General features: G+C 39.9%; 1 protein-coding gene across 1 annotated transcript; it reads right to left on the bottom strand.

Moving 5' to 3' along the window:
• Positions 1-3378: 3378 nt before the first annotated feature.
• On the bottom strand, positions 3379-10703 carry lpl (lipoprotein lipase). Its single transcript, XM_039810982.1, has 10 exons — positions 10464-10703; positions 9335-9540; positions 8595-8774; positions 7846-7957; positions 7205-7447; positions 6177-6419; positions 5340-5460; positions 5054-5236; positions 4784-4891; positions 3379-4653 (listed from the first exon to the last, which is right to left on the bottom strand). Exons 1-10 carry the CDS (start codon positions 10561-10563, stop codon positions 4602-4604), a joined length of 1548 nt encoding a protein of 515 aa, XP_039666916.1. The 5' UTR covers positions 10564-10703; the 3' UTR covers positions 3379-4601.
• Positions 10704-18342: the final 7639 nt, after the last annotated feature.

The raw sequence follows: 18342 nt of genomic DNA on the forward strand, positions 1-18342 counted from the left end.
ACACACACACACACACACACACACACACACACAGCTCTTTTATGAATATGATTACATTTTCCTCGGAATAGAGTGCTGCATGTATTTTCACTAATCCTGTTGTTTCTGCAAGGGGAAAGACGTTGTGGTGATAAGGGGGTAATGATAAAGTGCAGAGCCAATCAGACGCCAGACCTCCACAGCTGGGATTTGTTGGTGTCAGCAGAGAGGGAGAGTGGACAAGCAGTAACCCCTCCACAAAGCTTGGAGACACATTTGTATTTCCAAGACTTATTTCCTCAGCTAATTTCTGGGAATGGCAAATGATCACATATTGTACAAATACAAGTCTGAGAATTCCCTATGGTGTATTTTGTTGATCAAAAACAACTCGGTGTTGTTATTGAAATGTGACAATATTCCAGTGTTGCAGTATTTGCAGCTTTTTCAGCAGCTGCAGGATAACATTTAACGAACCCTTTTACTGCTTTTGTAATTGGTATAATAAGGTCAGCTATACTTCATAAATACGTTCAGATGCTGAGCTTTTAGACTTTACTCGGAAACCACTCATGCCAAGACTCTCATATAGCTGTGGATTCCCACTGAATACTGGAAACGCCAGTGGATCTCTCACCATGCTGTTAACCAAAGGGAAACAACTGATGTTATTTCCTTGTAAGAGTTTAAAAATCTAAATATACAGAATGTACAGAATATAGGTATCAGAAATGTCATCGGGAGATTAGTAGTTAAATGTGGATCAACTGATGATAAGAAAACTGTGATTATGCATCATTGTTTATTATTTGTCCCAGTTTTGGAAAGGTGTTTGAGTCAGGTGAATATTTTGTTGTTGGAAGATTTAATCACTTGATGATCTGACAAATCTAAACTTTAAAACAGCTATCAGCTGAGTAACAGATTGGCTTTTCAAGTAAAATCTCAAATATGAGGGATATTAGCGTTATTTACGTGTCATTTTCCCTTCTTTAACTCTGTCCAGATCCAAGCTGTTGCTCAATGCATTTCCTGCCTTTCAGCAGTCGAGTGGGAATCTCTTTCAGAGAAACTAATCCAGAAACTCAAGGAATCGGGGATACAATTTTGTTTTTCTTCCTCACACTGTGAGTTGATTCAATGTTACCTCATATGTTTTGAATTTCTAGCGAAGCTGGCTTAGTGATAACAGCCAGCTATAGTCCTGTAGCCTACTATTAAAACATGATTGGATGTGGGCTTAAAGTGGCTTCAGATGTTGGCTGATAATATATAATATGGCTTTCATTTGCTAAGTATATTTACACATATGAGCAATGTATCCTCTGCATTTAACCCATCCTAATTTGCAGTGGGCAGCAGTGCTGACCACTGTGCCTGGTCGACAATGACCTTTGTGTTTCAACACAATTCAGCTGTACAATATCAATAGCAACTTATTTAAAGACCAACAGTGTAATGCCACAAGTTGTGGCACTGCAGAGTGATGTTTTGATTAGAGGCTTCCCTATATTGATGGTATAGACTAGTACACAGTGTGCACACAGGCTGTGTAGTGAAAGCAGCACATCAGCAGAGCAGCAGCAGTGTCTAACTGCTGTTGTAGTTATAGGCAGTCCTACTGAGCAGTGTCTGAACATGATGCATTTAGGCGCAAAATGCAGGTCACTCATGTTCGAACTCAGAGCCCAATACACAACTGGGTGCAGCTATGTGCGTCAAGTGCGACTGAAACATGAGCCGTTATGCAGCCTGTGTAAACAGCTGTTTTGATTAAAATAAAAATGAATCTGTTCCATCAGACGTGTGTGAGATGTGTAGACAAGTAGTCACATGTAAAAAAATAAATAAATAAATAAAGTTTGGACTTCGGACTTGGAGTTTGTCAGGCTCAGTTCAACATCAGCCCAGGCTGTAGTTTGTGCTTGGACTCAGGCTTCTGCAACTGTTAGCATGTTACTGTTCTATGGTAGCCTAATGTAAAAGTATGAACTGATCATTAGTTTTAGGATTATATTTGAGGGGTATAAATAATAATAAATAATCTCAAAAGCTGCCACTAACAACAAATCATTACCAAAGTCATTGAGATTCATCCCTTAAGGATGAGGGATCTGTCAACCAAATTAAATAGCATAGCATCCAACTGTTGGAATATAATTCATACTGGAACCAATTTACATTGCCAGCCTTTAAACCATGACAGTAGTGTAGCTAAAACAATGGCAAGAAATGCATTAAACATGTTTCTCAGACCTTAAAGATACATTCTGTAGTGCATTGTGTTCTGGTGAGAAACATTGGGTGCAAATGAAAATGTCTGTTCACAATAAAAACTTCACACGTCGTATCTTTAACTTAAGCTGCTCAGTGTTTTTTTTGTTTTTTTGAGATACTGCATGTACAATTTCAGAACTGCATGTACAATTTCAGAACAAGAACAGTTTAAAACTTTATAATAAAACTCTCTTTACAGGAGCTGGAATCACGCCTGGTGCAAATAAACTCTACTCCATACATAAACAGAATCATAATAAAACAAATGGGCCTACAGTGTACTGTTTGTAAATGTAAATGGACTGTATTTATATAGCGCTTTCCTAGTCTTAACAACTACTCAAAGTGCTTTAACATAGTACAGGATCCTCTCACCATTCACCAGCATTCATACACTGTGGCCGAGGCTGCTGTACAAGATGCCACCTGCTCCTCAGATAAACATTCACACACATTTACACTCCGATGGCGCAGCATCGGGAGCAATTCGGGGTTCAGTGTCTTGCCCAAGGACACTTCGGCATGGAACTGCAAGGCTAACCTTCCGATTGGTAGGCGACCGCTCTTACTACCTGATCCACAGCCGCTCAGGTTGTAAGAGTGTGTATTTACTGTGATTTATTCAAGGCATACAAGGCGACCATACAGTTTGCATTGACACTGATTGAAGTAGAGTGGATTTTTGCATCAATAAACATACAATAATTTTTTTGATTACCAGAACTGGCATCATATGGTGCATTGTTTAGTATTAAGCACATTTAAAGCTATTTTTTGTATTGATGCGTTTCATTTTTTCATGTTTCCCTTTGGTAGATTTACCACTTTGTCAGCCTGAATCAAGGAGCTGTCAGGTGGATCCCTCAGAGGGATCAGCGGTCATCACTGATATTTAAATATATTTTCACCTGCTCTTAAAATCAATAAGTTGCTACCAGGCAGATGTTTGTTTTTTTATATCTGAATGACATTAGACGCAGGGATATATGTGGAAGTTTATGGCCATGTTTATATATGTTCCAGGTAGAGTGACACCTTTATCAATGCAGGTCCACAATCTTTTGATGATTTAATGATTTAGCTATTCTCTAAAAGCAACTGAAGCAGTCAGGAATATAGGAATGTGTGGTTTATCTCTTTATTGAACCTTCCAGGGCTCTTTATTTATACAGTGCACTGCATTTCAGTTCATAAAAGTAAATGCACTGAAGCTGGTATGGAGACCAATTTGATTGATCTTTCCAGAGCTGTGTGCATAAAATTACATAACGCTTCATTTAGTTTATAAAAAAAAAAAAAAAAAAAATACAGACGACTATGGAAGCCTTCCTAAATATATTACAGCTTAATATACACATATATAAATGTACATTCAATAAATACAATATGAAGTATTCTTGAGATGTATTATGGCTATCATGTAGGCCAGTCCATCACAAATTACCAAGGCTTGCATGATTATTTTTAGTTATTTTTGTTATGTTTGACCTTTCAAAATATGGGCATGTTGGAGCTTAGTCAATGAGGTAAACTGTTGCAGGTAAGCCACTTTGACCCATTCATGAACTGATAAAGGAGTAATGCATATCCCTGTTGGACCTCAATCTCAATGGATTTAACATCTAAATGGCTGCAGGGGACAGAGAGCCTTTTAAAGTGACCAGTGACACAATAACCAAAATACAATCAAAGAACAAGCAAGGCTTCAAGAGATCAGATATTAACACATTACTCATGTTCAAAAACATATATATATAATACTGATTAAAAAAGGTATTTACAAAGACCGCTGTGATTCTCCGTACAGTAGACAGTTAATACTTCTTTGGTCCCTGACGATTGTTGGCAATTAGTGGTTCGGTAAAGACAAGCATTAGTGACTAAATAATCATTTTGTACATTTAAAAAAAAAAGAAGATGTGCTTAAATTATGCCTATCACTCTGAATCATTTATACATCAACAATAATCCAAGTTCACATAGGCAAAGAAAACACACCACTTCTGGGGTTCAAAATACATCAACATCAGTACAAACAATACATGTGGGCTACAAAAGCATAAACAAATGATTATAAAGATATGCAGCAATATGCACATTATGTGGAGAGACAGGAGAGAGCTTGTGAGCAGACTAATTTTCAGCACTGTGAATGAGGTTGTGTTGGTTGCACTGAAAGTTGAAGTGATGAAACACAACAGAAGGAAAATCAGAAAAACAAAAACAGCATTCAGTATATGTCCAGTTACTTGCAAAGGCTTTCCCAGTGCCGCTGTGTACTGTCCATCTTTGGCTATGTATGTAGAGATGGATGCTGTGTGCATGATGTGTATTCAAGTGCAACTTCAAGCATCGTTCAGCCCAAAAAGACTGCCACGCATTTTCAGCTTGTGCATCCTGTCGAAAAAAAGATAACAGTGAACAGGAGAGCTTCTGCTTCTGATAAAACAGGATTTCCAAATGCATCAATTAATAATTGACAATAAATAACCAAGCTCCATAAAAAGGAAGCTTCGCCTCAACTTACAATTTCTCTTTACGGTTCATTTGGTCTTCTTTTGACTTGACAAAGACTCCATCTTCTCCTCCCCTGACGAGGTAGGCAAACTCTCCTTCCTTCGCGTTGAAGATCACCCTGAAATCACACAGACAGAAAAAAAAGTCAGTTTTAAAGTAAAACTCAAATTAAAAATGGAAACAAATTTAAAAATATCCCCAGTCTTAAGTGTGACTGGATCTGTTTCTAGTTTATTCTAGATAATCATATGTGACCTTATACATATGACCAAGAACGTACTTGGACTGGGTCTCCCCGGACTTAATGCGCAGCTTTCGGATATGGAACTTTCCACCGCCCCACCAGTCTGACCAGCTGATGAGTGTGTCCTTCTCCCAGCGCAGCTTCACGATCATCAGGTCTCCAATGTCCTCATCGGCGGTGATGAGGAAGGAAAAAGTGGTGTTACCGCTCAGGACCGGCCTGGGAAGTAGAGTATGTGTTTACTTTTTCTTGTAATTTCCACATGCATTTCTGTGTTTTTTTTTATGTTAAAAAAAAAAAAAGTACTGTTTAATTTGCATACAGGACAAAGGAAATGTCCTCCTTCTCTCCGTGGGTTCCATACAGAGAAATCTTCATTGGCTGCTCGGTGAAGCTCAGTGAGTCCTTGCTGAAGAAATGCACCTTCACTTGATAATGGAAAACTACAAGAGAGGAAACAGACAGTTTACACTTTAGACACACTCTCTCGCAGCTTGACATGTTCTCAGCAACTGGCCCACATCCCTCATACCTCTACTTAAAGTTAGTTTAATACTGTAAAAGCCCTTTTATAACCTGCAACTGTGCTGCATCTAAACATAGATTTGTGATAAATCAAAGTCGGTTACATTCACACACCATCGTATGAATTTATTACTATAGAACTATTTACGAAACATGCTTTTCTTTGCACAAAACATACTGCTGACTGCCAAATTGTAATTCTTAAATAAACGTTTCCATTGACATTACATGCAGCGGTGTCGCATTACCTTAGCATACCCCAAGGAACTAAAATACCCATCACTTCTACTTCATGTGACCTCCTGAATGCTTGCTACTTTTTCACGTGTGAGAGAACGGTGTGTGGTGTGTGTTTAGTGTATTTGTACCTGCACTGATTGTACTAATATTAATTCCAGCTCCAAGCAGCCACATCCACACTAAGTACACTCAACAACAGTAGCTCACACGCTAAGGATTACTCCAATTAAGGTATGTGATTCAATTCTCAACTCCCACTAATCCTCAGTAAAGTACATAAACCCAGTCAGACTTTTCTACAGTAGTTGGAAGGTATTTCTTATATTTTCTTGCACTGCACAGAACACAAAGCCTACAAAGGCCTCTGTACATGTTCTTCTTCCTGTGTGTTTACCTTTGTATGGCATCATTTCACGAGTCTTAAGGTACATCTTGACGCTACGGGTCATGCGGACCTTGTTGATGTTGTAGCCCAGCTTGTTGCAGCGGTTCTTCCTGCAGCTGAGGCACAGACCCTTGTTGAAAGCCTCTCTGGAGTTGCAGCGGTAGGCCAAGCTCTGCTGCTGGGTGTTCAGCAGAGAGTCGATAAACAGATGGATCGAGCGCTCGTGGGAACATTTGACAAGCTGGTCCATATCTGCAGGACACAGAGTACAGAAGCTGTGAAACCTCCACATTTTCAGAGAAAATGTCTTCCTCGTGTAGCTTTTATGGCTCTAGACATGTCAGTGTTGACCCAGATGGCATTTCTCGATTAGTTCTGCCATGCTCAGTTAAAACACTTACAGCAGCTGGGGGACATACTGTGAATCTGGTATGACTGGAGGCAAACCCTAACCCTAACCCATTTTGGGTGGTGATGGCGCAATGGATATGACACGTGCCTTTGGTGTGGGAGATCTGGGTTCGATTCCCACTGCAATACATCAACCAATGTGTCCCTGTGCAAGACACTTAACCGCTACTTGCTCCAGAGGCGTGCGACCTCTGACATATATAGCAATTGTAAGTCGCTTTGGATAAAAGCGTCAGCTAAATGACGTGTAATGTAATTCTAATTGAAGTCTTTTATAGACTCAAAATGTCTGTTGACACAATGTAAAATTACACAAGCTTATCCTTGCGTTAACAATCTTCTTTAACACTGCAAGAAGAAGATTGGTAACGCCAAGTCTGAGCAACCAGAGTAAGAGTTTCTACCTAAATTTGAGCTATCATCACTTACACAAAAACGTTTGCACATTCCACGACACATGAGATAAATCCAAGTGCATACATTAAAACACTCAGAGTCCCTTACTGGCCACTAGAGTCTAATAATAAGTTTAGTTTACGGTATTTAAATTGAAAACTAACCCAAAGCATCATCTCAAGCAGAAGTGTAGTTAGGAACAAACAATGAGAAGTATTTGGAGTACATACTTTGGAGGCCCTTGAGGCCTTCCAATGCAATCCCCATCAATGTATTTGAGATGTCGCAACCCGGCTGGAAAGTGCCTCCGTTGGGGTAAATGTCGATGTGGCCCACGGGTCTCTGGATGCCAATGCTGCGGCCCGGGGAGCCCCTGGTGTTGGTGTGTAGGACGTCCACAAACTGGGCATCGTCTCGGGATAGGGTGTTCTGGTTTTCTGCGTCCTCAAAGGTGGGACCAGCGGGATCCAGACCTAGAAAAAAAAGAGCGAGACAAAGGCCATTTCAGTGACGGATTACTCCAATTAAGGTATGTGATTCAATTCTCAACTCCCACTAATCCTCAGTAAAGTACATAAACCCAGTCAGACTTTTCTACAGTAGTTCGAAGCGTTTTGGAAGAATTTATTTTGTGCTGATTGCGCACAGTTCTCTACAAAGAAAGAGTGTTTAGATAATAATAGACACACATCAAAGCAGAAAGAAATTCATGGCATTTGAAAAAAAAAGGATGTTAAACACTGCACAGAAGGCAGATGAAGGCAGATGAAGTCAATGACTCACTTTCCAGTTAAATATATTTATGCACAGGTTGTTTATCTGAGTGTAAAGTGAGCAGATGATGATCCATTGGTTAAGTTAACATCCTCACCTGTGATCCTGCTGATTTTATGGTCTGTGAGGTCTCCGGCAATTCCAGCCACATGTGCTCCCAGACTGTATCCCAGGAGATGAATCCTCTCCCAGGGCAGCTGTAGCTCTTTCTGAAAGAGAGGAGATGGATGAGATGTTAACATGCCTTAAAACAGTTTAAAGTGAATCCCGCAGACTTGCTGGAGGGAGTAATACTAATAATAGGCTGTACCTGGCAAAGCACTGCAGCCCTCTATTCAAATCTTAATGGAGTTTGGGACATAATCCAAGACGAGGATTCAGTCATGTAATTTTATTCTTAGCCAAAACTTGGAAACTTGGAAGTCACGTACACAAAGGACAAACAAATGAAAGAGTTTATGCCAAAACCACTTTTTGCCTTGATGTCGCTCAAACAAAGTCTGCACTCCACTTAAATACTGAGCCTTGTAATAACTCGTTACTAATGATGTTGAGCTGTGAGCCATAGTCACAGCCATTACACAACTTTATAGGGCGTTTCAAATTATAACCAAAAGGAAAACATTTCAGCAGCAGCACCGCTTGATTCAAAAAGATTGCATCATCACATACAAATTTGTCACAGATTCTCCGGCTGCTCTAATTTCTTTGCTGGCAGGTTAAGAATCTGGTGGATTCAAAAGCAGTGGAACAAATCCACTTTTTAACAAAGAGGATATGGAGAATATGATCCAGTTGTTAGCAGTTTGTTAGCCAGCTTGTATACTGTTCAATGAAAACACCCACCTGTAACCATGTAACAAACTTGGCCACGTCGCGGCCGACTAGTTTAGTGTCAGCTGCAGAGTTCGGGTAGTGCTGGTTGGCACGGGTCAGCCAGTCCACCACGATCACATTGGCACCGGGCTCACGATCATAGAGAGCCGACACCAGTTTGGGCACCCAGCTCTCAAACATCCCTGTCACCTATAGTAACACACACACACACACACACACACACAGTCACACACATTTCAGGTCAGCTCCAGGACAGCGTGATTTATTCTGGCCTTAGCCCTCATTCTGGGTGTGGTTGGAGAGATGCCAGAGTGTCATCGGGTTCAAATCTTGTTGCATGCCTGGCCTTAAATCACATTATAGGAAGAGAGAGCCGACTCACTGCTGTCAGCCTGTCTGATCTGAAATGTGCATTTATTGTTATATTTATCTCACAATGGATGCTCATCAGTTTGGACTTGGCTCAACATTTATGATCAGTTTGTTGGCCATTTTTCATGCAACATTCCATTAAATGGCATTTTTTCTCTATCTCAGAGCCATAGGGCATTAGACGTTTTTCCTCAAAGACGGCCAGAACAAAACAGTGCCCATTATACATGTTGCACAAATAGGTACTTAATTAACAAATAAGTCACCCATAAGATGGACCTGCTACAATACCTGTGATTTTAATATGATTTTCTATAGTAGGCCTAACGCACGCTGGTGACAAATTTACATGAACTACATTTTTTAGTTTAACATACCGTCCAGCCATGTATCACAATGAAGCTCTGTGTTTCTGAGTTGAATTCACACTCTTTGATGGTTTCTGGCCTGCCGGCCTCAATGTAGCACATGTCTTCATCTGGGATGTCGGCAGTGCGCAGGGAGAACTTGGACACAATGTCAGTGTAGTCTGTGATCCATTCAGTAGTGGTCGGCAGGGGAGAAGCGGTGACTGTGGTGTTTACTGTCACAAGACACATAAACAGTATGCAGTAGATTATTATGGTACGATAGAAGGCACAAATCAAGCATTCTGACAAGAAAAAATGTAAATGTATGACATTATTATTACACGTTTCAGTTCTATGCATCCATACAACAATCAGGCAGCAATTAAAAAAAAAAAATGTTTCATCACGAATTTTCTCGCAGAAGACAAAATAAACACACTAAAATGAACAAACTTGTTCATGCAAATTACGAAATTTTGCTGCTGTTCTAATCCCTATGTGAACATTAATTACACTATAGTGTGAGTCAGTGAACCAGTAGAGGCATATAGCATGGCATTGTCGCCCCCTTTTGTCTCCACTGCATTTCTACCAGCATAAAATAGCCTAATTTAAACCTCAAAATATTGTTAAGAGCCTGGGTTTTCTTAAGGGATTCCGTTCAGATACGTTGGTTAAAACGGGGTAAAAACCTCTAAACTAATTACATTCTTCCGTTCAGTATAGTTTTGTAATTTAATATGTCTTTTAAAAAAATCAAATAGCCTAAGGCTAAATGGTTTTAAGTGCATTAAGGTCATACAAAACCGTTCTAATTAAACAATAAATACTAGTTTGTTTTTGTATTTTAACTTCGAAAATAATGCGATTTTATTAGATTTCAAAATACTGTTTTTTTTTAGGTTTTTTTTTTTTGCTCCGTTCTTTGTCCAGACAAAAGGCCTGTAGCAGCCGCTTCTCATCATGCACACATGGACCTGAATGGTACGAAATCTGATGCAGCCCTGAACTGTGAAAGCGGGTTACTCCCGGTCAACACGGAGCAGCATGCATGAATTAACCAGCTTAATGATCGCTTCATTACAGCTGCGGACAAATCATCAAAATCCTGTCCTGCCAAACACGGTATACAAACACGTTGATGGGCCGCTCTTACCAAACACAGTGGTGGTGAGTTCAGGGTCAGAAGAAAAAGTTGCAAAGATGTTTCCCAAACTTATCCAAACAGACAAAAAGCAGATATTATTTTTTCCCATATTATTGAGATTTTCTTTTCTTTCTAAAATATCCTGAAAAAAAGTTCTTTGGCTGTCGTAGTATATCCAAGCCTATATTTTAAAAAACAAAGTTGTATGGAGATGTGGTTTAGGTGTAAAGTTTCTTAAGGTCTGTTACTGTTGCCGTTCCAAGTCATCTTTATGGGTGGCTCATTTGAATAATCAAACATGATTGGCTGAAGGTTAGAGGGCGGAGTTTAAACTTTGTCCACTCTGATTCACTGAAGGGAAATTATTCACAATCTTCTTCACAGAAAAGCTGACGAACTGCAGCGCACAGGACTGTATCATTAGCATTCATTTAAACGGTGTCATTATGTCAATTAGCAACTATCAAATTAGCTTGTTAGATTTTTAAGAAATTCCAGGAGAGTTGCCTCAGACTCAAACTCAAACTCCAGGAAAGATTGTCATTTTTTTTTCATAACTCATAACAAGCTGTTGAAAAGAAAAAACAAGCAAGAATTTATGTGGAGAAATAGTTTGCCAATAAGACAATAAGTATTATCACTAGCAGAACAGAAAAATGTCCCCTGTCAGTGATACACCATTACATATTGATGTGAAAGCAGCATTTTGCTGTTGTAGTTTGTTTGAGGTGCTAATTTTGTTCTGTAGTGTAATATATGCCAATGCAACACATTTTATAAGCTAATCATATGTTTTCTGTGTAAAATCTTGATTTGTATTACCTCATATTTGTGCTTAAGTACTTAAGAATTAAGAAGTAAGTAATTAAGAATTCATGGTCCAATTTACCTTATTTCACCGGGATCATTCACTCAGTATCACTTCTCTCCAGGTGTCCTGGGTATATCAAACACAAACAATAAGACAATTAAGACAGTAATAATAGCACAGCTAATGAATGATAAAATCTTGCAAATAATTAGTTAATTGATGCCATGGTGTGGCCAGTCAGAGGCCACTGACGCCCTGTCAGATGTGATCATCTGAAACAGATGTTCTGAACAGTGGGGGTGTGTTAGAAAGCCCCCTCTTGGAGTCTGCAACTCAAAAACAATGACAAAGCACAACTGGGTAACAAATGATAGCACAATGTCTTGCCCCATGCTCTCCGATTGCGCGCGAAAAGAAAACTAGAATAATTCAAAATAAAATAAATTGAGAAAAGTACATTCCCGTCTTATATCATGTCATGTTAAATGAAAACAAGATGTTAAAACAAGATTAAGATTAAGATTCTTCATGGTGGCAGTTAAACTCCCTTTGCAGCACGTGGGGGTACCAAAGAAACTGAAAAACTCCAGAAAAATCAAAGACACATGTAGGTTAAGAACAGGCATGAGGGAAATACGTCTGAGCCCACGTGTCTGTGTTTTATGAGAAATTTCATGCCCAAACACCTGCGTGAGAATATTTTACACCTCTGTTTTCTTTGAAAAACTGAGGGGAACAAAAACAGGTTGACCTCTAGCCTATATATTTTTCCATTAGGATAAAGTGTTCATGTTTTTAAACGTGATATACTTTATTTTCAGTAAATCAGCCCCCCCCCCCTCACACTGTATTGTTTAATCTTCAGAGCTATTATTCTTCTAAAACTCGCAGAGAGAAACTCAATGAGATTTGGATTACGTTTTCACGTGCAGAGCGTGATTCAGAGTGAGGGCCACGTTGTTTGTGTTCTGTGTTGCCTTGGAAAAAATGAAAGGCCTCCCCTGCCAGGAATTTACTGTGCACACAATATAGCTTCAGCCGTGTAAGAAGTCTTGTTTACCTTACCTGCATATAGTATAAATATTGTCATTTAACCCTTGTGTTCTGTTAACACTGACTTTACTTCCTCGTTGTTTGGGGTCCGATGAACAGACCCAGGTGCTGTATGTGTAAATAATAACCATAAAAATCAAAAATCAAATGCAAATATCTTTTTTTCCCCTCTGACCTCATTAAAACGATAAATGGTAACCCTTCCCTTTTCCATCAATTCAGCTTCTATGTGATGGTTTCTGAAACATGATCATGTTTATAAGCAATTCTCATAAAATAAGGGAAACCCATGAAACCTCAAGTTGATTAAATATTGGCAAGCATGTTTTTTTTTTTGTTTTTTTTTAGCTGTTATAGGGCCCAGGGTCTCCAGGAGCCCAAATTGAACATTAGGTTTAATGCTTAGTTTGGGTGAATCCAAAAAAATTAGGAAGAAACTGATTCACTTTCCTTCATGAATATTGTCTGCACGATTGCACCGTGTTGTCCTTAGTAATCAACTGCTGCTCTATATTTTCCTTCTCTAAATATAGCCCTCTGTTTCTTTTATCTTACATGTATATGTATGTTTAGTGTTTGTATGTATGTGAATGCCAGTGATTGTTAGGAAGGTGATGCTTAGGGCCGGACCAACAGGCCCAACCCAGTGATTAGAGAGAGGAGCAACGCCTACCCCCGAGCCTGTGATCTCAGTCTCCATCTCTGCATTCACTGCAGTTACATTATCTTGCCCCAAGGGAGCCCCACAGAGGGCAGAAATGTAATATCCTGTATGAGACACATCCTGGCATGTTTTAGAATAGATCCGATTTTTCTAAACGGCTTGAGCTCCAACTAGTTTGGCTTTGACACTGAGAGCTGCTGAGGAAATGAAAAGATCACTGCAGAGAGAACCTGTATTTCCTGCTCAGGAGGAATTCCTTCACTTTCCTGTTGTGGTTTATTCTTTTGGAGCCTTGCAAATCTAAATGGCTGATTTGTTTCGCATTCCTCTGTTTGCACCTCTAAGAGATTATGAGCAGAGTAGCGTTGAGCCACACTCACTACGACTTTTTATATCTGCTGAAGGTTTGAGGTGGTGTTTACACTCCATCTGTTTCTTTATCTGTCTCTTTTTCTCTTTTTTTCTATTGCCTCCAGCATTCACATTTGTTTATTAATAGAGTAAACCACTGTAGCAAACACAGGTGCGACTTTAATCCCATATAACAACAACACACAGTCAGTCACGCTCACACGAAATCCTTGAAAGGGAAAGGGAAACCTCATAAATGAGCATTTATGCAGTTGGGCAAACACACACTGGCTGACTTTCATGTTTACTGAGTGTTTTATGGTGAAATGTAATAGTTATGGGGCTTCATTTTGCTCTGGGGCTACACTTCCATCTTCTCCTCTGTTCCTTAAACTGTATCATTCTCGCATTGCACCCTGTGCAAGGTCATCCTCTCATTGTTTTTCCTGACTTCGCTGACACTCATCACATCTCGTTCCCCTTTATCTTTGCACTCTCTTTGATGACCATCGCTGTCCAGACACAACAGGAGAGAAAAAAAGACCTTCTGGGATTTCTGCTGAGACCTTGAAGCCAGCTGGAGAGAAAAAAATGTCAAAGACAAAAAGAATCATGAATCACCAACCATGCGTTTTATTTTACATTTGTGGCATGGAAGCTAAAGAGAACGCACTAATTAGCCAACACCTGAGTGCATTTTAGCTTTACTGCCCATTCAGAATCCATTAGACGAGGAGAAAGATTTGCTGGGCAGGAGAGACAGAAAGAAAGAAAGGCTCCTCAGTGGGAGTTCAGTCTTTTACAAGCCTCCTACTAAAGACACATAAAGGTCATAAAAGAGCCACAGAAAGACCTGAATGTGTGAGGAAGGCAGTATTTTATTCCTCTATTCAAGGGTGACATGAAGAGGTTTTGTTACACACTTGTGCTGGCAGTTTAACGAGGAAACTAATTAATGCTTAAATTGTGTGGGAGTGTTTGTACATGACGTTTGGGTGTTTATATCTAACATACACAGAGAGAATTTGTATCCTGTGTACACTGTAAACTGTGTATGCCCTTATGTGAACTTTTCAGTCCTCACTTTCCAGGAACTGAACCAGCTACAATACTCTTCCTGGGGAAACAATGTTTGTCAAAATGTAGAATTTAGGAGATCATATTTAATATTATTATATAACATTATTATTATTACAGATTATTAGAATGCACCATGTACAGAAAGGTCCAAGCTAACCAGTATTTTAATTTTATTGGTTATGCAAGAGTCTTGAATATTGAAAAAGCATATATTTTTCTTTTGTAGAGATTATGCCCATGAGAAGCCAGAAACATCAGCCTCCTCTTATATAATGTTTAACATTTATAGTAATATATTTAGATATATGGAACCTACGTCCATGTACAGATTCCAAAGTCCAAGAAGGCAAAGGACAGTTAGATAAGGTAAAGTAGGCATCAGGTTTTGTCAAGGAAGAAGGACTCTGCTGTCCCATCATAAGTCTGACAATGGTATAGGAGTTCAATGCAACGCTTGGTGGGGCACTCTTTTAAGAGAATCACCTAAGCTTACGTCTGAAAATGAGAGACATTTTTCTTTTGCAGAGCCTTTTCGCCTCTATCAAACCCAGTGAAGTGATCTCAGTGGGGAGACTACAGTGTATCTGACTCTGGCAACACTACAGTATATGAGGGCTGGATGTATGGTAGGGTGACCTTATGGGATCAGCAAGAAGCCTTCTCCTTATATTATGTTTGACATATATAAAAATATATTTAGATATGAAACCTAAGTCCGTGTGCAGATGCCAAACCCTAAGATGGCACTGTCACATATCATGAGGACATTTTTGTTTGCAAGTTCAATAAGACACGTCATGTAAATACACCTACAGTGTATGTATGTGCATGCAAGTACAGTATGTGCAGAGGGATGAATAAGAATTACATAACACATGCGCGCGCATGCACACACACACCACACACACACACACACACACACACACACACACACAGAGGAACATACTGTATGGGTTGGAGGCTGTACATCTGTTGCTGTGTATCACTGTACTGTAAGTCAGGTCATACAGAGTTTTCCTTCACACTATTTTGCGAGCACACAAAAGCCTACATCCAATGGTCATGGATGCATGTAAGGGTACACAGTGTCCCGACAGTGATATGCACACATGAAGCAGGCATGCATTTATCAAGGTGGTACAGGCTGAGATGCACATCTAGTAATTCTGGTTTCTCCGTCACAGTTTCATGCCTGTACATTACATGAGGGCTTTTCTTACATGTGTGTTGGTGGTTTTATCTGTATGTTATGAGTGGAATGCAGCAGACCCGAAGCCTGAATGAGTTCTATGTCTCATCCATGAAGGCAGCTGGTCATGCTGGCTGGTGTAAAGGGAGACGACTCGGGATGCTGTTTGTGCAGCAGTTAGCACCAGTCTAGTCAGAACAGACTTTCTCAACTCACTGATGTCCCAACTCACAAAAAAAAAAGAGGTTTCATAAGTACTGGATTTCAACTGCTCCAGAAGATGCCTGCGTCTGGCCTGTATGCGCTGAGAGGGGGTTGCAATGTTCAGTTTGTGGTGACTTTCCTGTTTAAATGATGTGAATCATTTTGCAACCTAATCTTATCTGAAAATCAACTTCAAAATAAACATACGCTAATTATTGTACATCAAATACTGGGTAGTGAGTCATGTACTGTATTTGTGATGTTACATGGGATTGGTCAACGAGTAGACTGATTTATGAAATCATTATTAAGTCATATGTTTTGTTAAAGAAATAACCCAAATTAAAGACTGAGAGGACCATCAAAGATTTGTTTAAGGTCAGAAACAACAGAACGTTTGGTGGCAGACTTTGCCCACAGTGTTCAGCATCCCTCTTACTCTTGGACAGCGATCACCCATCTTGGCTCGGGTTTGGCTTTCGCTCTTTTTTCATCAGTCTGTCTACTGTCTGAGCTTGATGTCTTTGGCAGGCAGGAAGCAGAGTTTACATCATTCCTCTCGTGCCGCTGCCCAGCAGTCTGGCACAATGTCTAGTTGTTCTGCACGAATGATTGTGAGAAGCTCAGGATCATTGTTCTGGCAGCAGATCTCCACCAGATGAAGGATTTCACCCATCGTTTATTGTATTTTTTTTTTATATCAGGACAAACATTTGTTGGCAAAAACAGGGCAGGCCGGATGAAAATAATATAGATCCCACATCTAGATACACCATTTGTGTTGTCTTATCTGCCTCTCTTTCTGCATTTATCTGGCCCACAACACTGAAGCTCTGCAGACCTTCTTCTCCTCCATGCAGCTCTAGCTGTTAATCTGACCTTCAGTTCTGTCGAAAGATAATAGAGATGTTGTCTCAGCTTTGCTTTCCCTCAGCTGTCCAAGGAAGCTCCTGGTGGAGCCACCTGTGGTGGTCTCAGGTCTGGTGCCTTGCAGACTAACATATATGAGGAGCTTATGCACATGAGTGCTTCATCAAATACAAACACGCAAGCCAAACATTACGACCCTGCCTCAGTGTCTCACGTTCACATGCACTGTCACTGATTCAGAGACGTGAACCAATGGAAGTGAAGAAACACTGCAGAGCATCTTACTGAAAACCTGCTGTGTGGTATGATGTAAATTCCATCATGTTTGTCTGTAGGTGAGGCTCTGGCACCTGCTGTAGTCATCACCTTACCTGCCACCATACCTCCACATATCACACAACTACATTACATTTATTACAGATTAACCCTGTGATGATTTCTCTTATTACATTTCTAAAACATCTCTGCTACATATTTGCAGCTGCAGGCAAAAAGCGCGTGTTTCTGTGTAATAGATAGTAGTAGAGAGGAAGAAAGACACTTCAGGACAGACAGAGAAAATAAACGCATTCCAAAAGACAGGAATTTGGGTTAATGGTCTTGCACAGCAGCAGGGCGACGCAGAGGATTAGTGGTGTGTGTGTGTGTGTGTGTGTGTGTGCATTCTTTTCACATTGACCTCATAGACATATTGCTGCCTTTAAGTGTATGTGTGTCCAGGTGAAGTGTCTGTGACCTTCTCTAGCTCAGAGCCTGTGTGCTCCTCTCCCCTGTAGCTGTAGTCATGTTGATTTAAGCTGTTCATTCTACATCTGGTGGATGATCTGCAGTGCTAGTCACTGGCAAATGTCTTGATTTTATCCCCAACATCCTTTCACCCACAATTCATGTCCTCATTCTTTTTTTGTTTTCACTTGTAGCACTGCTGTCATCAATGTCCACTGTTCACATCTAGTGTAGCCTATGCATGCAGTGACTGCAACCCTCAGCCCTCATGGTTGCTTGTAATGTAGCTTTTGGTATTTCAACTGATTCTACAGTTACTGTCAATTAATAACATATACTTAACATCTACTAAATGCCCAAACTTTAAATAGAAATGACCAGTTCAGGCTTCTATTTATGGTTATAGAATACCCTCTAGTGGGCAAAAAGAAAATGACAGAGGAGAATAGGGTGGATTTTAGACTCAAGAGTTTCATGAACCAATATTAAGATTGTAATTACCTTGTGTTGTGTCTGTGTTTCCACATTAAACAGCAAGATGGGGTGGACAGGTGTTCGGCCAAGGTGTCAGTGATGTTGTCAATGTTGCAAACTGACAGATGCACACATCTGAACCATGCTGCACAAAATATGCAAGGAGTATGCAGCAACAGCATTCAGCTACGTACACATTTTCACAGTTTAATCAAATTTACCGTTAATATGAGGCTTAAATTAACACCCAAGTTTACAACCTGCTGTTGAGTCCTTCCCCAGTAATACATACACACTACGAGTCATCATTAGCGCTTTATGACGCATGAGCTGCAGCGTTCTGAAGGAGTTAAGTATCTGAGTGGGAGAGAGGAACTTCATTCATAGAAAAAAGAACTTGGATCCAGCAATAGATAAGAACCAAGGAAGTTAGAGTGAAGAAGGAGCTATATCTGGAAATCCAATC

This window comes from Perca fluviatilis, chromosome 9 (assembly GCF_010015445.1).
Source record: "Perca fluviatilis chromosome 9, GENO_Pfluv_1.0, whole genome shotgun sequence".
NCBI lineage: Eukaryota > Metazoa > Chordata > Actinopteri > Perciformes > Percidae > Perca > Perca fluviatilis.